The 23,260-nt window shown below is 45.8% G+C and overlaps 1 protein-coding gene across 2 annotated transcripts in view; it reads right to left on the bottom strand.

Annotated features, from left to right (window-relative positions):
• The window catches only part of SHISA4 (shisa family member 4), a 146,459-nt gene that overhangs the window by 76,350 nt on the left and 46,849 nt on the right, over positions 1-23,260 (bottom strand). For both annotated transcript variants that reach the window (XM_069756420.1, XM_069756419.1), the window contains exon 2: positions 11,571-11,742. In XM_069756420.1, the coding sequence (XP_069612521.1) occupies positions 11,571-11,742 (172 nt within the window). The remainder of the gene's footprint in view (positions 1-11,570; positions 11,743-23,260) is intronic.

Here is a 23,260-nt window from a genome sequence, read left to right as displayed (position 1 = left end):
AAATTAGCTCCAATCATTAGCGGACACCATGTCGCGTTTGGAGAGCCCCTGTGTGCATAAACATTGGAGATCCCCCACAAATGACCCCATTTTGGAAACTAGACCCCCAAAGGAACTAATCTAGATGTGTGGTGAGCACTTTGAACCCTCAAGTGCTTCACAGAAGTTTATAACGCAGAGCCGTGAAAATAATAAATACGTTTTCTTTCCTCAAAAATAATTTTTTTAGCCCAGAATTTTTTATTTTCCCAAGGGTTACAGGAGAAATTGGACCCCAAAATTTGTTGTCCAGTTTCTCCTGAGTACGCTGATACCCCATGTGTGGGGGTAAACCACTGTTTGGGCACACGTCGGGGCTCAGAAGGAAGTAGTGACTTTTGAAATGCAGACTTTGATGGAATGGTCTGCGGACGTCACGTTGCGTTTGCAGAGCCCCTGGTGTGCCTAAACAGTAGAAACCCCCCCACAAGTGACCCCATTTTGTAAACTAGACCCGCCAAGGAACTTAACTAGATATGTGGTGAGCACTTTGAATCCCCAAGTGCTTCACAGACGTTTACAACGCAGAGCCGTGAAAATAAAAAATCATTCTGCTTTCCTCAAAAATGATGTTTTAGAAAGCAATTTTTTATTTTCTCAAGGGTAACAGGAGAAATTGGACCCCAATAATTGTTGCGGTTTGTCCTGAGTATGCTGGTACCCCATATGTGGGGGTAAACCACTGTTTGGGCACACGTCGGCGCTTGGAAGTGAGGGAGCACCATTTGACTTTTTGAATACAAGATTGGCTGGAATCAATGGTGGCGCCATGTTGCGTTTGGAGACCCCCTGATGTGCCTAAACAGTGGAAACCCCTCAATTCTAACTCCAACACACCCCTAACCCTTATCCCAACTGTAGCCATAACCCTAATCACAACCCTAACCCCAACACACCCCTAACCACAACCCACCCCTAACCCTAACCACAATTCCAACCCAACCCTAACCCTAAGGCTATGTGCCCACGTTGCGGATTCGTGTGAGATTTTTCAGCACCATTTTTGAAAAATCCGCGGGTAAAAGGCACTGCGTTTTACCTGCGGATTTACCGCGGATTGCCAGTGTTTTTTGTGCGGATTTCACCTGCGGATTCCTATTGAGGAACAGGTGTAAAACGCTGCGGAATCCGCACAAAGAATTGACATGCTGCGGAAAATACAACGCAGCGTTTCCGAGTGGTATTTTCCGCACCATGGGCACAGCGGATTTGGTTTTCCATATGTTTACATGGTACTGTAAACCTGAAGGAACACTGCTGCGGATCCGCAGCAGTTTCCCATGAGTTTACAGTTCAATGTAAACCTATGGGAAACAAAAATCGCTGTACACATGCTGCGGAAAAACTGCACGGAAACGCAGCGGTTTACATTCCGCAGCATGTCACTTCTTTCTGCGGATTCCGCAGCGGTTTTACAACTGCTCCAATAGAAAAATAGAAAATCGCAGTTGTAAAACCGCAGTGAAATGCGCAGAAAAACCGCGGTAAATCCGCGATAAATCCACAGCGGTTTAGCACTGCGGATTTATCAAATCCGCTGCGGAAAAATCCGCAGAGGAGCAGAGTACGTGTGCACATACCGTAACCTAACCCTAGTTCTAACTCCAACCTTAGTGGAAAAAAAAAAAATTCTTTATTTTATTATTGTCCCTACCTATAGGGGTGACAAAGGGGGGGGGGGGGGGTCATTTACTGTTTTTTTTATTTTGATCACTGTGAGGTTTTATCACAGTGATCAAAATTCACATTGGAACGAATCTGCCGGCCGGCAGATTCAGCGGGCGCACTGCGCATGCGCCCGCCATTTTGGAAGATGGCGGCGCCCAGGAAAGAAGACGGACGGACCCCGGGAGGCTCGGTAAGTATGATGGCGTGGGGAGGGGAGCACGGGGGGGGGGGTGGATCGGAGCATGGGGGGGTGGATCGGAACAAGGGGGGGTGGATCGGACTACGGGGGGTGGATCGGAGTGCGGGGGGGTGGATCGGAGTGCAGGGGGGTTGGATTGAAGCACGGGGGGAGCGGACAGGAGGACGGGGGAGCGGAACACAGGACGGAGGGGAGCGGACCACAGATCGGAGGGCTGGGGGGGCGATCGGTGGGGCGGGGTGGGTGCACATCAGTGTTTCCAGCCATGGCCGTTGATATTGCAGCATCGGCCATGGCTGGATTGTAATATTTCACCAGTTTAGGTGAAATATTACAAATCGCTCAGATTGGCTGTTGAAAGTGAAACTGCCAATCAGAGCGTACGTAGCCACAGGGGGAGGTGGGGGGCTAAAGTACAACTCCTCCTGTCCCTGCAGGCTGGGTGAAATTACAGTTAACCCTTTCACCCGGCCTGCAGGAGCCCAATCCGGCCATGACGCATATGCTGCGTCACAGGTCGGAATGGCACAGGTTTTCATGACGCATACGGTGCGTCAAAGGTCGGGAAGGGGTTAAACATTTGAAACTCAAACATCCTGAATTGTAATAGTACTTTATTGGTAATCTCAGAAGAGTTGTTTTGATATGGAATTAAGGTAGCATTTTTGTTCACATATTTGGCCTAAAGAAAATACTAATGTCGTACTGAAACACATATCTACTGATTACTAATAAAGGAATATTACAAATCCAGACTTTTGGACTCTACTTGTCAGTTGTGAATGTATCCTGAATTTTTTTTTTTGTAAATCAGTTTTATTAATATCACAAATATATATTCATATCAAATTGCAATGGTAGCGTATAGATATAACTTATGGCTACATTTGGCTTTTATTACTATATCCAGGAGAAAATACAATAAACTTATCCATATAAACCTATATTACGACTCCTTTGTCTTCACTGACTAGAATCAAATGCAATGCTAGTATAAGGTAACGAAATTGCTTCTTGTTCGTAACTATAACAAAAATTTAACCAATAAAAGAATTAATGGACTAGAGATAGAGAGTGAGAAAGAACAGAGAGAGAAGAGACAAGTGGGTAGGGGGGGGGAGGGGGCATGGCTTCCGCCATCTCGCCTAGTTCAGTCTATAATTAATATTAAGATATACTTGAACACTGATTAAGAAGTACATGACCGATAAAAACAATGGTGTATCACAGAAATTAGCTAATCCAAGTGGTCAGTTCTATGGTTTCTCTAAATACTATCCAGGCGGTCCATACGTTTAGTACTTTCTGCAGGGTTCCCGTGTCCTGACCAACTAGTTGCTCCATTCTAAAGAGATGGTTCAGCTCTGCTACCAACTCAGGTTTTGATGGGGAAATCGATTGCTTCCAGTAGCGGGGAATTAAATTGCGCGCAGCTGTCAAAAAATGTCTGAGGAGGCCTTTCTTAAATCTGGCTATAGAGATATCACAAATAGATAGTAGAGCCACCTCTATTGTAGCACGAATTTTGTACAGGGATAATTTTTTATGAAGATCAAAGACATCCTCCCAAAACCCCCTAATGGGCGGGCAAGACCACCAAATATGTGTGTATGAACCCTTCTCCCTCCAACACCTCCAGCACGTATCCGGAGTATTTGGGAACATGGAATGAATATTATCTGGGTTCCTGTACCAACGAGCCAAAAGTCTATAACCTCTCTCTTGGTAGTCTGCACATAACGAGGATCTAAATGTGTGAAGAAGGCTCCTATTCCTGTCCTCGAGCGTTATCGGTTTCTTTAGGTCAGTTTCCTATTTTAAAAAGAAAGCCGGAGGACCAGATATAGATACCTGGTGCCCCTGGAACATTTTATATAGAAGTGATACTGTATGCGATGGAGGGTCCCCATCCAGGCAAGCCAAATCAAAAGGAGTAAGTGGTCGAAATAGGTCAACCTGTCTGGATATCTTAAGAATATAGCCTCTAATTTGTTCATAAAAAAGCCAAACCCCAGGAGGAATTTCCAACCCCTCAAAGAGGGATTGTAAGGGTTTTACAGATGCATGGGTAATGTAGTCATAGACTATTGGGTGGCTATCTTTGCGTTTTTTTTTTTTTTTAAATCAGATATTTTTATTGAACAGTAAGGATAGTACATGGAAATTGCATTACTGTTAACAGTAAACATATATAATGTTTAGATTTTTAAACCCTTTTAACCCCGAACCAAACTCTCACCCTCCCTCCCCTCCACCCTATAGAGACCTGTCGAGAGCCGCACCCGTTTGCAACATCGTACGTGGAGAAATAAGGAAGATGACATAGCAATAACACTCCTAAGAGGACCAGAAGGCCCAAGCATGCGAACAAAGCCCCTTAAATTAAATGGACTCAAGCCAAGGATTCCACAACCTGTGGAAGAGGTCCATCTTGTTTCTCTTGGAGTAGATACTTTTCTCCAAAGCAATAATATGGTCTGCTTGTGTCAGAAAGTCTCTCCTTGTTGGTGGTTCTTCCCTGATCCAGAACTTGGCGATCAGCTTCCATGCGATAAATAGCAGTCTGGCAATAGCCATTTTGTACATATTATCAGTTACAATCTCTTCTACATAACCCAGAATACACACCAAGGGATCTCGTGGTACAGAGCAATTGTATGACAGTCCCACTTTATTCAACACCACAATCCAAAAGGAGGATAGCCTGGGGCATTGCCACATCATATGAAGGATACCCGCCTCGGACTGCGAGCACCTAGGGCATTCTGAATTAGGTCTCAGACCAGCCTTCAATAACATGTCCGGAGTTCTGTAAGCCTTATGGATAACAAACAGTTGTGACAACCTCCCAGGCTCACTCATTGAGATTCTGGGTACGTATTCCAGTATTGAATCCCATCGGTCGTTGTCGATCACCCCCAGGTCCCTTTCCCATTTTGCTCTAGCTCTGATGGGGTGCCCCTCCAAGAAAGAGTATAAAAGGTATTCGTATATACCCGAGATCACCCCCTTCATACCGACCCCCAAAAGAATAAAGTCCAACAGGCTATCTTTGTGTTTATGAAGGAATATAAATTTATCTAGGCCCGCAGGGAAGTCTGGGTTGTCAGACATTGGGGTCAAGGGACCTGGTATAGATGAAATGTTGAGCTTTAAATTATTGCGTTTAACAAAGATAATCACATTTCTTGTAAGAAAGGAGAGGCTCCCCCCCTGGTTCCCAGCTCCCCCACCCTGCCAGATGCTAACCTTGGGGTTATTTATTGAGACTTGCGACTCTAAGTCTACCCACTTTTTATTATGTCTATGATGGTATAAGTCGAATAGGCAGGTTCCAAGAGAGGCATGATTGTAGAGCTGAAAGTTAGGAAGCCCCAATCCTCCTTCTGTTTAGTTCTACTTAATAATTGATATGATAAGCGAGGACGCCTGCCCGACCATATATATCTTGTGATTGCTGTCTTGAGTCTGGAGAAGAAGGAGGCAGGTAGAACCATGGGGATGGCCTGAAAAAAAAATAGAGTAGGCATGGTAATAAATCCATTGTAATTGTGTTAATCCTCCCAAGCCAGGACAGATGTAGTTTACTCCACTTCTCCAGATCAAGCTCTGCTCTACGAAGGGCCATTTTATGATTAGATTCGTACAGCTGTGATGACTTAGCAATCAGGGCTACACCCAAGTATCTGAGGGAATCAGAGCGTCATTTAAACAGGAAGGAGCGTATCTGAGTAGCTAATGACGGAGATAAAGAAATATCTAATATCTCAGATTTACGTGAATTTATTTTAAAATTGCTCAGTTGGCCAAAGCACTGCAATTCCGATAAAATATTAGGGATAGTGGTTATAGGAGAGGTAATAAACATGAGTACATCATCGGCAAAAAGTGCCAACTTGTGTTCTTTTGTGAGGATCTTCACACCTTTTATTGATGAATTATTGCGGATTGCATTGGCCAAGTGTTCCATGGTTAATATATACAACAAAGGCGACAAAGGGCATCCCTGTCTTGTACCATTTCGTTTATGTAGGGAATCTGATAAGGAGCCATTAACTTTGATTTGTGCGGAGGGGGACTCATAAAGAGCCATGATACTCCTCAACATTTTCCGTTTTAAACCAATACCCTCTAACGTTTGGTACATAAAATCCCATCCCACCCTATCAAATGCCTTCTCTGCATTGATTGAGAGTATACACATAGAGCAAACAGGACAGGTGACCCTATCTATCAAAGTAATGGATCTTATAGTGTTGTCTCTGGCTTCTCTTCCCGGGACGAATCCTACCTGATCTTGGATTACCAGGTGAGGCAGGAGACAACGTAATCGTTTAGTGATCATTTTGGCATGAATTTTTACGTCTATATTGATGAGTGAAATAGGGCGATAACTGCTACACAGGGAGGGATCCTTCTCTGGTTTCGGGATGACTGTTCTATGTGCAGCTAGGGCCTGAGGGGGAAAAGACCCCCCTGAAGCAACAAAGTTACAAGCGGCTAAGAATGGAGGGCCCAGCAAATCCGAGAATTGTTTATAAAATCCCGCTGAATAACCATCGGGACCAGGCCTTTTGCCTGGTTTCAGATCTTCAATTACTGAGGTGACCTCCTCTAATGAAAAGTCTTCCTCCAGACCCACCAGACACTCCTCCGAAACCACGGGCAACCCGTTTGATTGTATATATGATTTAATTTAGTCTTGGAACACATGTGTCGGGAGATCTTTAAAATGACCATTTATATTGTATAGGGAGTTATAATAATCATAAAAACTAGCTAATATATCCCGTGTACTGTGTACTACTTTACCCTTAGCGTTTTTTATGGACGAGATAAATGTTTGTGGGCCTCGTGGATGTAGAGCCCTTGCTAAAAATTTGTCACTTTTGCTACCTAGTTGATAGAAACGACTCTTAATTTTCTCTCTCTGAGACAACGGGATTTCTGGTCTAAAATTGTAAGCAATTTTTGTCTGGCCGTGGATAAATCTGATAGGGTTACCGGGGAAAAGTCTTGTTTATGTTGTGTCTCGAGTTTAGAAATCTGATCAGCTATCTCTGCTATACGGGCCTTTTTGAGTCGGGTACCATGCGAGATCAGAACACCCCTCAGGACACTCTTCAAAGCTTCCCATTTTGTTGCAGGAGACGTGGGGTCTGAAGCGTGGTCTGCCACAAAGCCCTCTATAGAGCGTTTTATCTCAGAGGCGCAGACCGGATCTCGTAGTAGGTTCTCATTAAGTCGCCAAGAAAATCCAGGTCTCACCGAGGGATCTAATTTTATTGAGAAATAGATGGGTGCGTGATCGGACCTCAGCATCGACCCCACCTCCGCCCCCACCCCCAAATCTAGAAGGGAATGGGATACAAAAAAATAATCAATTCTACTATAAATGGAGTGTACCTGAGAATAGAAACTATAGTCCCTTGCGTCCGGATGGAGAGCCCTCCACACATCAACCAGTCTCATATCACTCATCTGCTTTCTCACCTTTTTGATGGCAGATAAGGGATAAGAGGTCTTACCCGTTGACACGTCAACTAAGGGGTTAATTGGAAGATTAAGGTCAACTCCGAGGATGATCGGCGAAGCGCCTGCAAAATTCTCCAGGAGCTTTTTACACGAGTAGCCAAATTTCTGCTGATGCTGGTTAGGGTAATAAACATTCACCACGATGAGCTCACGAGATCCCCAAGCCAACTTCAAGAAAACAAATCTCCCCTCTGCATCAATCTTCGAATCAAGGACCTCTGGAAGAAAGGATTTATGAAAACCTATAGATACACCCTTAGACTTAGAATGGGGGTTTGTGCTATGAAACCATTTCGGGTAAAAAAAAGGATGCACAGTTAGGGGTCACACCCGTCTTAAAGTGGGTCTCCTGAAGTAACAGAACTGAGACACGTTGCTTATGGTTGGAGTATAGGATCTGTTTTCTCTTCTCTGGTATGTTTAGCCCCTTGGCATTAAAGGAGCAAAATTTAACTTCAGCCATAGTCAAGGTGTTGTTTGAGGGATTGATAGTACGAGAGCGGAAACCGGGCCCCTTGGACCTTCATTAGTAATTACAGGGCAGGGAATGGGTTAGGGAGTTGAGAATTGGATATCACAGAAGGATAGGGAGAAAAGAGGACTAACAGTTTGAGAGTAGAAAAGGAGAGTTCAGAGTATGGTGAGTGTACACCTATAGGAAGAAGTCGTGACGTGGTGGTGTGTCCAGAGTCCACCATCACATCTATTTGAATGAGGAAAAGCCGAGGGTTAGCTCCAACCTCCACCCGCCACCCCCACGACCAAGGACAAGCATTAACACATAGCAAACAATATTTCAGGTCAGTTGAAATAAAAAAATAAAAAATAAAAAGGGGAAAACCCCCCCCAACAACTAGTCCCTCTTGAATCAAAATTATGCTCTAGCTACACAATGCTAACTGTATAGAGGGAGATTTGACCAACTAATCCTTAACATGCTGGAACATATGCGAGTCGGACAACAACCTTTGAATATCAGAGAAAGAACATGAGAGCCCCCTCAGGTTTGACAAGAAGTTAAACCATTCTTCTTATGTTGTTTAGAGTGAGGGGCTTTCAGCCATCTAGGCGGAATATCTGGTGGCTGAGGGGATCTTGGCAAATCAGGGAGCTCAGTCAGTGGTAGTTCAAAAGTTCCTAGAAAAGTGGCCAGATCTCCCAAATTACGAAAAATTGCTGATTTCCCGCTTTTGAAGGCTATCAGTTGAAATGGATATCCCCATCTGTAAAGAATGTCTTTTTCTTTGAGGAGAGACAAAAGTGGTCGCAGAGCTCTTCTTAAGGTACCTTCACACTAAACAACTTCACATGATATCGCTAGCGATCCGTGACGTTGCAGCGTCCTGGCTAGCGATATCGTTGTGTTTGACATACAGCAGCGATCAGGCCCCTGCTGTGCCATCTTTGGTCGCTGCAGAAAGTCCAGAACTTTATTTAGTCGCTGGACTCCCTGCAGACATCGCTGAATCGGCGTGTGTGATGCCGATTCAGCGATGTCTTCACTGGTAACCAGGGTAAACATCGGGTTACTAAGCGCAGGGCCGCGCTTAGTAACCCGATGTTTACCCTGGTTACCAGCGTAAAAGTAAAAAAAACAAACACTACATACTTACCTTCTGCTGTCTGTCCCCGGCGCTGTGCTTCTCTGCACTCCTCCTGCATCCTGTGTCAGCGTCGGCCAGCCAGAAAGCACAGCGGTGACGTCACCGATCTGCTTTCCGGCCGCTGTGCTCACAGTCAGTGCAGGAAAGCAGAGCGCCGGGGACAGACAGCAGAAGGTAAGTATGTAGTGTTTTGGTTTTTTTACTTTTACGATGGTAACCAGGGTAAACATCGGGTTACTAAGCGCGGCCCTGCGCTTAGTAACCCGATGTTTACCCTGGTTACCGGCATCGTTGGTCGCTGGAGAGCTGTCTGTGACAGCTCTCCAGCGACGCTGCAGCAATCGACATCGTTGTCAGTATCGCTGCAGCGTCGCTTAGTGTGAAGGTACCTTTAGCTGTAAAGTCCGCCTAGACAAGTCTGATAGTATTAATATCTGTGCTCCACAGAAGGTAATAGTGCCTTTTTGTCTGGCGGCTGATATAATGGTTTCTTTGACTTTATAACAATGAAATCTGCAGATAACATCTCTAGGTCTGGAGTCTGATTGAGGTTTAGGTCCAAGAGATCTGTGGATCCGGTCAAATTCTATAGAGCTTGCTCCTTTGTCATTTAAGATCTCCAGGAACAGTTTTTGGAGTGTAATATCCAGCTCAGATGGGCTCACAGACTCAGGGAGACACCGTATTCTAATGTTATTACGTCTGTTACGGTTCTCCAGGTCCTCTAATCCTGTTGCTATATCCTCCAGCCTCATAGTGTAATTTGCTATAACCTCTCTGTGAGTTTGAAGTTCTTGCAAGATTAGTTCCTGAGATTTCTCAACATCCTCCACTCTAGAGGTGAATTCTGACTTTAGGACCTGCAGTTCCTTTTTATAAGAGTTTTCAATTCTACATGCAAATGCCTCCAGGTCATTGTTAGTGGGGAGAGTTCTAATAAATTTGCTAAGGTCTTGAATAGACAAATCATCAGGAAATTCTGAGTTATCGTCCCCTTCATATGCTGCTCTATCAGGGGAGCCATGGGAAGCTAAAGAGTCCTGTGAAGAGGAATGTTCTCCCGGAGTCTTGGAAGAAGACTGGGATCTGTTTTTTTGTTGTTGGTTTTTTGTGGTTATATAGCGATCCATGTCTTCTGATTGAACTTTAGGATCTAGAGGCTGACCAACACGCCTTTTGGTTTTGCCCATAAATATAAGTGGGCTTGATTTATTACATATGGCCGCAGGGGGGGGGGGGGGGAACGTGGGGCAGGAGCAGCTACATCACGTAGCCTAGTCCCCCATCAGCAGACTCCACTCCCCCAGTGAGACTTGTGTGCAGGGGCGGCCTGAAGTCTTTCAAATGCCAGGCAGAACTCGTGCTGCAGCGCTGCAGTAGTAACGCAGGAGGTGAGCCAGACCTCTAACTGTGCTGCTCAGTAAGATGGCGTCTTTTGGCACCAACAGCAGGACTAGGGAAAAGGAGGGTGCGACAAAGGTCCCCCAGGCCCAGTCAATGTCTGATCCGACCACCCAGCTCCGGGCAGATAAGGCCACACCTGGTGGCTAAAAGATGAGGGGCCGCTGAAGGAGGGGAGCGGGACAGAGCCTTAGATGAGCAGAGCTGCAGGCCGCCTGCTCCACCGGGCTCCAGGACCAATATGGCCGCCGCGTCTTCTTGTGGGTGACTTCCCGCCCGCTCCCTCACTCACCGCGTCTCCCCTGCGGCTTTTCGCAGACCCCGATGCTCTCTCCTGCGCCAGCGATCCCGCTGTCACTTCGTCCCAGCCTCTGGGACCGCGATCCTCCTCCGCTCTCCGACCGGCCAGCGGTAACAGCGTCACTTCTCCGGAGCGTCTCCGCTTCCTCCGACTCCGGGCCTCCTCAGCTCGTATCCTGAATTTTTGTTCAGTACCTGTCTATCCAGCGTTGGTGAACGTCTTTACATCTACCCAATGGGAGGATCTTGAGCTAACTATACTATCATTACATGCTAATATTAGAGTTATGCCAGCTTTTCTGAAAAACAGATAGCTGAGTGTTTTTTACCTAATACATACCATCATATTTTTTTTATGTTAGGATATCTACACTGGACGGTGAAGAGTTTGTAGCGTTTTTTCTTTTATTTTTTCTTTATTCACCAAATATTTTTCACATCATTATAAATGATTTATTTTGATTTTTATAACCCAAAAATGACTTGCTTGACTGTCAGGGACAGCACTTTAAATTATTTGCAGACTCCTCATTTTCTTACATATAAGTTAGGTTATGCAGAATAACACAGATCATTATCCAATTACTTTTGAACCCCCCAAAAAGAATTGGTGACAAGAAAATTATTAGTAATTTTAGAGCCAATAGTTTGATTTACCGTAGATAAAAATACCATTATAGCAAAGCTGAGCCCATTATTTATTAACTTTTATTACACTGCAGTAGACACCCAAAATAATAGCTTGTTCAAAGTTTACATACAGTACTTATGGACCCAACTGTGTATGAAAAGGTGTTACGAAGAATAATACCCCAAAAACTCACCTTATAAAAAGACAGCTCTTTTGCATCCTCTCCGTGATCAATTTACTAGGGTCGATACAACAATATCTGTGCTCACAGTTCCCACAACAAAAGGTACCAAATCTACAATCAAACTTGGGACGCCAATATCCTCCAGGGTCGTGGTATCCAACGCAGTCTTCATCTCCCAAAACTGAAAAAGAATAAAATCTACATATTAATTTTAGAATAATCACAATAAAGGGCTTTGCATAAGGTTATGAATGAAGCATCATAATTGTAATCTTTTTAGTTATCAGTTTTTAAAAAGGAGCCTTCTAAATGCTTCTGAACAGAAAGTAAATAACCCGGCACTAGTGACTGCGGTGCTTATCCGTTAGTAAAGAAGCCAGATATGAGAACTGCAGCAGGCTTATAGACAGGTGTACAGTGCTCAGCTAAGAACAGTCACAAAGCACTGCAGACAGAAAAATAAGAAAAGCAACACTCACCAAGTCAATGAAAATAGAGTCTTTTTATTCCATATTTCAGAACAAGGATAGGGGATGCAGGGAGCTCAGAGAGGTACACGGAGAAGGATGTGGATCACAGACGTTTCGCATTGTTCTAATACTTCTACAGGTCCAGGACCTTCTAAATGCTTTTACACCCCCAACCCAAAACCATTAATATGATTGTGTAGCCTTTTAAAAGGTAATATATGGCAAAAAAGAGGCAGCACTCCATGTTAGCAGTGTTTAAACGTGCAGGATTTAATCAACCCACTGTTCAGGGCGACGTTTCGGCTCGGACTGAGCCTTAACGTCGCCCTGAACAGTGGGTTGATTAAATCCTGCACGTTTAAACACTGCTAACATGGAGTGCTGCCTCTTTTTTTGCCATATATTGAACTATTTGGATACATGGACTGTTATCCTGGGGCCCTGCACCTGAAGATAAGTAGACATTGTGCTGTTCCCTTTTTTCTTCACTTTTAAAAGGTAAGCTATGGAATCCCTTTGACCCCAAAGCACTGCTCCAGCAATCAGAAATCACATTTTGAAGTTGTGTCAGGAAGTGCACTGGGCTGTGAAGATGCACTAGCTTCTCAGCCTCACAGTGTATTTCCCTACCTAGAAGCACCCTTCCCTGGCTGAGTGAGGGGACATTTGCTGTGGTACAGGGCCACTGATCTGTCAATCAGCCGGGGGAGTCTGAAAGAAACAATAGGAAATACAGCACAAGGCTGAGAACCTGGAAGTGCATCATCACACCCCAATGCACTTCCAGAGACAACTCCAGGATGCAATCTCTCGCTCCTGGAAGTACAGGGAACAATGAGCTTTGTAAATGTTCCTATCTCAATTTTGCAGCTCTTTAAGATATCTGTTTGCTATCAGTAAGTATCAATATTTATGTTCCAAGGTTCTGTCACAATGTAGGCCCAGTAAATGGCAGCACAAGGCATATAAATTACACAGCCAGTCTTCCATAGAAGCAATTGCCCGGCCTCCAGCTGTGTAATATCTGCAACCTTAAGAGGGAAGGGACATTGATATTACGCAGTGTACTGTATACATGAAGTAAGTGCACCCTCTGTCAAACTTCAACTCCTCAACCACTGACCGTCACAGTCTCTAATGAGCGACGGTCACTTCTCTAATAAGTTGTGTGACAGAAGGCTAAACTCCAGGGACCGCATTCTCCGTCCGAGTGGTGTCTGTGTTATTCAACTGGGCTGTTTAATTAATTGAATGTCTGCACGAAAGAGAAAAAAATTGCAGCATGGATCATTCTCTGCTGTATTTGGGATGAGACTCGCTTATACAAGTCTATGGGTGTGTGAACCCCTCCCCCCAAAAAAAAAAACAAAAAAAAGGGTTCAACTGTACAGTATCTGATTTTTATTGATACGTTGTAATTCTTTAACAAAGCAGACTGTTTGTAATTGTGAATTAACACCAGCTGATGTATAAAAACACAAGCCAGACAGACGACAATACAAATATACTGTAAATAGTACGTTTTCTTCTGGGTGAAAAATTATAAAAAAAATTTAAAACTTTGTGTGAATTTAGCCCGAGGAGTGAAAAATGTGGGGTAGCAGTGACGTTCCATATGCCTCATGTGACAAATGATACAGCTAATCACTGACCTCAGGGTTGAATTGGGCAAAATCGTCAGTGATTGGCTGCAATGTTCATCTCAGTTATATAGGAAGTTAAAGGGACTCTGTCACCTGAATTTGGAGGGAACAATTTTCAGCCATAGGGGGCGGAGTTTTTGGGTGTTTGATTCACCCTTTCCTTACCCGCTGGCTGCAATATTGGATTGAAGTTCATTCTCTGTCCTCCGTAGTACATGCCTGCACAAGGCAAGATTGCCTTGCGCAGGCGTGTACTATGGAGGACAGAGAATACACTTCAATCCAATATTGCAGCCAGCATGCAGCCAGCGGGTAAGGAAAGGGTGAATCAAGCACCCGAAAACCCCGCCCCTATGGTTGAAAAATTGTTCCCTCCAAATTCAGGTGACAGAGTCCCTTTAACACAGCAGCCAGGTAATCTTAAAGGGAAACTGTCAGCAGGATTGTGCTGAGTAACCTACAGACAGTGTCAGGTCAGCGCTGTTATATAAAATTATACCTTGGTTGATGAAATCCATCTTGTGGTTGTTGTTTAATCTTTATTTTCAGTGTTCAGTTAATGATATGCTCGTGCTTCGGGGCGGCCTGTAGGGGAAGGGGGTCTTCATGTGGTGCTCTGCTTAGGTATTCATGTGTATGGCATCTGACAGATAACTGATCCCTCACTATAAACATGAGGATGAATGACCTCGGGGAGATCAAAATAGCCAGTTTCCTACTCCACACTGATGAGGGGCAAATACCCCGAAACAGCTGTCTGTGGATGGATACCATGTTTTGGCATAGGTGGTTTTCCTTTTTGGATGCTGCCCTTCCTGTGGTTGTTCCTTCCCGGTGAAAGACCTGGCTATTTATTGCTTGCGTTGAGAAACACGTGATGGTGTCTCCGCGGCTTTTCTATACTGATCCCTCACTGACCTGAGCCCTAGTTTACATTATGAATATTATGAAAAAAATTTAAGAAATCACCTTCTGCAGGCAGGTTCCAGCGCTGTAGCAGAATCGCATCTATAATGTGTATTTAATTATTGTTTTGATAGTATACATAAAATAAATTGAAAAAAGAAAAACAGTCTGAAAATGGAACCGGATGCTCCTGCGCAGTAGCAGCTATTGGCGATCCGATAGATGCTACTGCACACATATCAATGGTGTCATCTTGCTAGAGAAAAAAAAAAATATTGCCTCCTCCAAGATGGCGCTGCCGATGCCTGCGCAGTAGCATCTATCGGACAACTGATAGATGTTAATGTGCAGGTGCAACGGGTGCCATCCAATATGGCAAGATGGCGCCGCCGCTGCCTGCGCAGTAGCAGCTATTGGCAATCCGATAGAGGCTACTGTGCAGGTGACGCCATCTTGGAGGAAATGTTTTTCTCTAGCAAGATGGTGCCGCCTGCGCAGTAGCATCTATCAGATCACTGATATCTGGTACTGCGCAGGCTCGGCCGGCACCATTTTCAGACTGATTTTTTTTTCCTTTTTAATTTATCTATACCATTCAAAACAATAATTAAGTACACATTATAGGTGCAATCATGCTGTAGTGCAGGCACTGCCGGCAACTGCCTGCAGAAGGTGATTAAAATATATACACTGCTCCAAAAAAATAAAGGGAACACTAAAATCCCACATCCTAAATATCACTGAATGAAATATTCCAGTTGTAAATCTTTATTCATTACATAGTGGAATGTGGTGAGAACAATAAAACCTAAAAATGATCAACGTAAATCGAACTAATATCCCTTGGAGGTCTGGAGTTAGAATGATGCTCAAAATCAAAGTGGAAAATAAAGTTACAGGCTGATCCAACTTCAGTGGAAATGCCTCATGACAAGGAAATGATGCTCAGTAGTGTGTGTGGCCTCCACGTGCCTGTATGATCTCCCTACAACGCCTGGGCATGCTCCTGATGAGGCGGCGGATGGTCTGAGGGATATCCTCCCAGACCTGGAATAAAGCATCCACCAACTCCTGGACAATCTGTGGTGCAACGTGACGTTGGTGGATGGTGAGAGACATGATGTCCCAGATGTGTTCAATCGGATTCAGCTCTGGTGAATGGGCGGGCCAGTCCATAGCTTCAATGCCTTCATCTTGCAGGAACTGCTGACACACTCCAGCCACATGAGGTCTGGCATTGTCCTGCATTAGGAGGAACCTAGGGCCATCCGCACCAGCATAGGGTCTCACAAGGAGTTTGAGGATCTCACCCTCGATAGCTAATGGCAGTCAGGATACCTCTGGTGAGCACATGGAGGGCTGTGTGGCCCTCCAAAGAAATGCCACCCCACACCATTACTGACCCACTGCAAAACCGGTCATACTGAAGGATGTTGCAGGCAGATCGCTCTCCACAGCGTCTCCAGACTCTGTCACGTCTGTCACATGTGCACAGTGTGAACCTGCTTTCATCTGTGAAGAGCACAGTGTGCCAGTGGCGAATTTGCCAATCAAGATGTTCTGTGGCAAATGCCAAGCGTTGTGCACTGTGCTGGGCTGTGAGAACAACCCCCATCTGTGGACGTCGGGCACTCAGACCATCCTCATGGAGTTGGTTTCTAACAGTTTGTGCAGACACATGGACATTTATGGCCTGCTGGAGTTCATTTTGCAGGGCTCTGGCAGTGCTCCTCCTGTTCCTCCTTGCACAAAGGCTGAGGTAGCGGTCCTGCTACTGGGTTATTGCCCGCCTAGTCTCCTGGTGTAATGGCCTGTCTCCTGGTAGTGCCTCCAGCCTCTGGACACTACGCTGATAGACACAGCAAACCTTCTTGCAACAGCTCGCATTGATGTGTCATCCTGGATGAGCTGCACTACCTGAGCCATTTGTGTGGGTTGAAGAGTCCGTCTCATGCTACCACGAGTGTGAAAGCACAACCAACATTCAAAAGTGACCAAAACATCAGACAAAGCATTGGTACCGAGATGTGGTCTGTGGTCCCCACCTGCAGAACCACTCCCTTACTGAGGATGTCTTGATAATTGCCAATAATTTCCATCTGTTGTCTATTCCATTTGCACAACAGCATGTGAAATTGATTGTCAGTGTTGCTTCCTAAGTGGACAGTCTGATTTCACAGAAGTTTGATTTACTTGGAGTTATATTCTGTTGTTTAAGTGTTCCCTTTATTTTTTTGAGCAATATACAGTACAGACCAAAAGTTTGGACACACCTTCTCATTTAAAGATTTTTCTGTATTATCATGACTATGAAAATTGTACATTCACACTGAAGGCATCAAAACTATGAATTAACACATGTGGAGTTATATAAAAAAAAGTGTGAAACAACTGAAATTATGTCTTATATTCTAAGTTCTTCAAAGTAGCCATCTTTTGTTTTGATGACTGCTTTGCACACTCTTGGCATTCTCTTGATGAGCTTCAAGAAGTAGTCAAAGGGATTGGTCCTCCAACAATCTTGAAGGAGTTCCGAGAGATGCTTAGCACTTGTTGGCCCTTTTGCCTTCACTCTGCAGTCCAGCTCACCCCATACCATCTCGATTGGGTTCAGGTCTGGTGACTGTGCAGGCCAGGTCATCTGGCGTAGCACCCCATCACTCTCCTTCTTGGTCAAATAGCCCTTACACAGCCTGGAGGCGTGTTTGGGGTCATTGTCCTGTTGAAAAATAAATTATGGTCCAACTAAACGCAAAGCGGATGGAATAGCATGCCGCTGCAAGATGCTGTGGTAGCCATGCTGGTTCAGTATGCCTTCAATGTTGAATAAATCCCCAACAGTGTAATCAGCAAAGCACCCCCACACCATCACACCTCCTCCTCCATGCTTCATGGCGGGTGTTACAGAACCCCCAGCTCCAAGAATATGTTATGCTATATATATATTATGTATAATAGGTTCCATGTGAAATGCATCAGTCCACAGGCTGCGCCCTGTTATGAACTGGTGGTTTAGAAACACAATGGACCTGGTGGTTAAGAGCACACAAAGTGACCTGATAGTTACTAATAACATAGGTTGAGCTCTGAGACGTGGGAACTCTGCTGACCGCAATCCCTAATCCTATCACACCACACTAGAAGTAGCCGTGGAGCGCTCCTGACCAGACCTAGGCGCCTCGGCACAGCCTAAGAAACTAGCTAGCCCTGAAGATAGAAAAATAAGCCTACCTTGCCTCAGAGAAATTCCCCAAAGGAAAAGGCAGCCCCCCACATATAATGACTGAGTAAAGATGAAAATACAAACACAGAGATGAAATAGATTTTAGCAAAGTGAGGCCCGACTTACTGAATAGACCGAGGATAGGAAAGATAGCTTTGCGGTCAGCACAAAAACCTACAAACAACCACGCAGAGGGCGCAAAAAGACCCTCCGCACCGACTAACGGCACGGAGATGCTCCCTCTGCGTCCCAGAGCTTCCAGCAAGCAAGACAAACCAAAATAGCAAGCTGGACAGAAAAAATAGCAAACCAAGAAACACAAGCAGAACTTAGCTTATGCAGGGAAGACAGGCCACAAGAACGATCCAGGAGAGAGCAAGACCAATACTGGAACATTGACTGGAGGCAAGGAACAAAGAACTAGGTGTAGTTAAATAGAGGAAAAACAAAATCCAGCTCACCATACCGACATTACCAGGAGCTCGGAGCACGGAACCGCTGTGTCAGGGCGTGGACGAACAGGAAAGAGAAGGAGATCCAGCTCAACGAAATAGTGAAAAATCCATAATTTATTTCACTCAAAATACAGTGAAAGGACAAAACATCAGCATACAGAAAAAATTATAAAAACAATACTTTCACTGTATTTTGAGTGAAATAAATTATGGATTTTTCACTATTTAGTTAAATAGAGCAGCACCTAACGACTTAACCTCGTCACCTGAGGAAGGAAACTCAGAAGCCGCAGCCCCACTCACATCCACCAGAGGAAGCTCATGGACAGAACCAGCCGAAGTACCACTCATGACCACAGGAGGGAGCTTGACCACAGAATTCACAACAGTACCCCCCCTTGAGGAGGGGTCAACGAACCCTCACCAGAGCCCCCAGGCCGACCAGGATGAGCCACATGAAAGGCACGAACCAGATCGGCAGCATGAACATCAGAGGCAAAGACCCAGGAATTATCTTCCTGACCATAACCCTTCCACTTAACCAGGTACTGGAGTTTCCGTCTCGAAATACGAGAATCCAAAATCTTCTCCACCACATACTCCAACTCCCCCTCAACCAAAACCGGGGCAGGAGGATCAACGGATGGAACCACAGGTGCCACGTATCTCCGCAACAATGACCTATGGAATACATTATGGATGGAAAAAGAAGCCGGAAGGGTCAAACGAAAAGACACAGGATTAAGAACCTCAGAAATCCTATACGGACCAATGAAACGAGGCTTAAACTTAGGAGAGGAAACTTTCATAGGAACATAACGAGACGACAACCAAACCAAATCCCCAACACGAAGTCGGGGACCCACACAGCGCCTGCGGTTAGCGAAACGTTGAGCCTTCTCCTTGGACAATGTCAAATTGTCCACTACATGAGTCCAAATCTGCTGCAACCTATCCACCACAGTATCCACACCAGGACAGTCCGAAGACTCAACCTGCCCTGAAGAGAAACGAGGATGGAAACCAGAATTGCAGAAAAACGGCGAAACCAAAGTAGCCGAGCTGGCCCGATTATTAAGGGCGAACTCAGCCAAAGGCAAAAAGGACACCCAATCATCCTGATCAGCAGAAACAAAGCAGATATGTTTCCAAGGTCTGATTGGTTCGTTCAGTCTGGCCATTTGTCTGAGGATGGAAAGCCGAGGAAAAAGACAAGTCAATGCCCATCCTAGCACAAAAGGCTCGCCAAAACCTCGAAACAAACTGGGAACCTCTGTCAGAAACGATGTTCTCTGGAATGCCATGTAAACGAACCACATGCTGGAAAAACAATGGCACCAAATGAGAGGAGGAAGGCAATTTAGACAAGGGTACCAAATAGACCATCTTAGAGAAGCGATCACAAACCACCCAAATGACCGACATCTTTTGAGAGACAGGGAGATCCGAAATAAAATCCATAGAGATATGTGTCCAGGGCCTCTTCGGGACCGGCAAGGGCAAAAGCAACCCACTGGCACGAGAACAGCAGGGCTTAGCTCGAACACAAGTCCCACAGGACTGCACAAACGAACGCACATCCCGCGACAGAGATGGCCACCAAAAGGATCTAACCGCCAAATCTCTGGTACCAAAGATTCCAGAATGACCAGCCAACACCGAACAATGAACCTCAGAGATAACTCTACTCGTCCATTTATCAGGGACAAACAGTTTCTCCGCTGGGCAACGTTCAGGTCTATTAGCCTGAAATTTTTGCAGCACCCGCCGCAAATCAAGGGAGATGGCAGACAAAATTACCCCCTCTTTGAGAATACCCGCCGGCTCAGGCAAACCCGGAGAGTCGGGCACAAAACTCCTAGACAGGGCATCCTCCTTCACATTCTTAGAGCCCGGAAGGTACGAAACCACAAAGTCAAAACGGGAGAAAAACAGCGACCAACGAGCCTGTCTAGGATTCAACCGTTTGGCAGACTCGAGATAAGTCAAGTTCTTGTGATCAGTCAAGATCACCACGCGATGCTTAGTTCCTTCAAGCCAATGACGCCACTCCTCGAATGCCCACTTCATGGCCAGCAACTCTCGATTGCCAACATCATAATTACGCTCAGCAGGCGAAAACTTCCTGGAAAAGAAGGCACATGGTTTCATCACCGAGCCATCAGAACTTCTTTGCGACAAAACAGCCCCTGCTCCAATCTCAGAAGCATCAACTTCGACCTGGAACGGGAGCGAAACATCTGGCTGGCACAACACAGGGGCAGAAGAAAAACGACGCTTCAACTACTGAAAAGCTTCCACAGCAGCAGAAGACCAATTGACCACATCAGCACCCTTCTTGGTTAAATCAGTCAACGGTTTAGCAATACTAGAAAAATTATTGATGAAGCGACGATAAAAATTAGCAAAGCCCAGGAACTTTTGCAGACTCTTCAGAGATGTCGGCTGAGTCCAATCATAAATGGCCTGAACTTTAACAGGGTCCATCTCGATAGTAGAAGGGGAAAAAATGAAACCCAAAAATGAAACCTTCTGAACACCAAAGAGACACTTTGACCCCTTCACAAACAAAGAATTCGCACGCAGGACCTGGAACACCATTCTAACCTGCTTCACGTGAGACTCCCAATCATCCGAGAAGACCAAAATATCATCCAAGTATACAATCAGGAATTTATCCAGGTACTCTCGGAAGATGTTATGCATAAAGGACTGAAATACTGATGGAGCATTGGAAAGCCCGAATGGCATAACCAGGTACTCAAAATGGCCCTCGGGCGTATTAAATGCTGCTTTCCATTCATCGCCCTGTTTAATACGCACAAGATTATACGCACCACGAAGATCTATCTTGGTGAACCAACTAGCCCCCTTAATCCGAGCAAGCAAATCAAACAGCAGTGGCAAGGGGTACTGAAATTTGACTGTGATTTTATTTAGAAGGCGGTAATCAATACAAGGTCTCAACGAACCATCCTTCTTGGCCACAAAAAAGAACCCTGCTCCCAATGGCGACGACGACGGGCGAATATGACCCTTCTTCAAGGATTCCTTTACGTAACTCCGCATAGCGGCGTGCTCAGGCACAGACAAATTAAACAGTCGACCTTTAGGAAACTTACTACCAGGAATCAAATCGATAGCACAATCGCAATCCCTATGCGGAGGTAGGGCACTGGACTTGGGCTCATCAAATACATCCCGGTAATCCGACAAGAACTCTGGGACCTCAGAAGGGGTGGATGACGAAATAGACAGAAATGGAACATCACCATGTACCCCCTGACAACCCCAGCTGGACACAGACATAGATTTCCAATCCAATACTGGGTTATGGACTTGTAGCCATGGCAACCCCAACACGACCACATCATGCAGATTATGTAACACCAAAAAGCGAATATCCTCCTGATGCGCAGGAGCCATGCACATGGTCAGTTGGGTCCAGTACTGAGGCTTATTCTTGGCCAAAGGCGTAGCATCAATTCCTCTCAATGGAATAGGATACTGCAAGGGCTCCAAGAAAAACCCACAGTGCCTAGCAAACTCCAAGTCCATCAAATTCAGGGCAGCGCCTGAATCCACAAATGCCATGATAGAATAGGATGACAAAGAGCAGATCAAAGTAACGGACAAAAGAAATTTCGACTGTCCGCTTCTTACCAGAGCTCCTGGTCCGAGGGCGTCAGCTTCTTTAACTCAGAGGCCGGGATAAGGACCGGACAAGGGACACGTATTGCGGTCCCAGCTCTCCGGACTCCCCGGGAGTCACAAAGCGCAGTCAGCGCCACAAGCAGCACGGCGCGCGGCGCCGCTCCTTCCCGGCAATCAGAGGTCTGGAGCGGTGAAGAAGCCGGAGGTGAAGGGGTGCACAGCGCGCCATGAGAACAGCCTGAGAAAACTCACAGATCACCGCCGGGAGGAGGGTGAGAACCATCAGTGAGGATCCGAGGCTTCCCAGGACGGTGCGAGGCGTCAGTGGTGTGCAGGAGGATCGGCGCGGGAAGAGGAGGTGAGCCGGCGCCATCTTGCCGGAAAGCACGCCGGTTCTCGCCGCTCATCGCTGGAGGGGAGAGGAGTGCAGAGCCACAATTACAACCGCTGTGACAAGGTGAGCGGCATAGGGGGCATTCCCAGCACCCAGACACAGGGGAAGCAACAGCGAGTCCGGGAACAACCTGAAAGCCACTTTATTAGAAAGCACGCCAAAACCTCCACACTACTGGCCACACCCCATTGGTGCACTAACAGGGAGAGGTGTGAGGAGAAACTTCTCTGCATGCCTGCAGAATAGTACACCTGGCAGCGGCGATAGTCTGCTGGGTGGTATGCACAACGGCGCCGCTCGGACCCTATGCTGGCTCCCATCACAGATCTATATTGACTGAAGCGCATATATAACATCGTTGTGAGAGGCACTTTTATTTCTTCTGGCATAATAAGTGTAAAAGTCTTAAGTGAAAGCATACCTAGTGCAATAACTTAAGAGACCTCTAAATCTATCCCCTGATGTAACTACCACGCACAGCGATATCACTGACAACATTACTAATATCCTCAGGCATCCATCTCATCATGGACAAACTTGTGGGTAAAAATGCCAAGCCTGGCAGAAGCTCTACACGTAACCAGGCAGGCACATCTCCTGTATCACAAAATGCTGATATTAAAGGCCCCTTCATATTAAGCGACGCTGCAGCGATACCGACAACGATCCGGATCGCTGCAGCGTCGCTGTTTGGTCGCTGGAGAGCTGTCACACAGACAGCTCTCCAGCGACCAACGATGCCGGTAACCAGGGTTAACATCGGGTAACTAAGCGCAGGGCCGCGCTTAGTAACCCGATGTTTACCCTGGTTACCATCCTAAAAGTAAAAAAAAACAAACGCTACATACTTACCTAACGCTGTGCTCTGCTCTCCTCCTGTACTGGCTGTGAGCACAGCGGCCGGAAAGCAGAGCGGTGACGTCACCGCTCTGCTTTCCGGCTGACCGACGCTCA

Source organism: Ranitomeya imitator, chromosome 3, assembly GCF_032444005.1.
Source record: "Ranitomeya imitator isolate aRanImi1 chromosome 3, aRanImi1.pri, whole genome shotgun sequence".
Lineage (NCBI taxonomy): Eukaryota > Metazoa > Chordata > Amphibia > Anura > Dendrobatidae > Ranitomeya > Ranitomeya imitator.
This window is presented reverse-complemented; position numbering and strand designations above follow the sequence as displayed.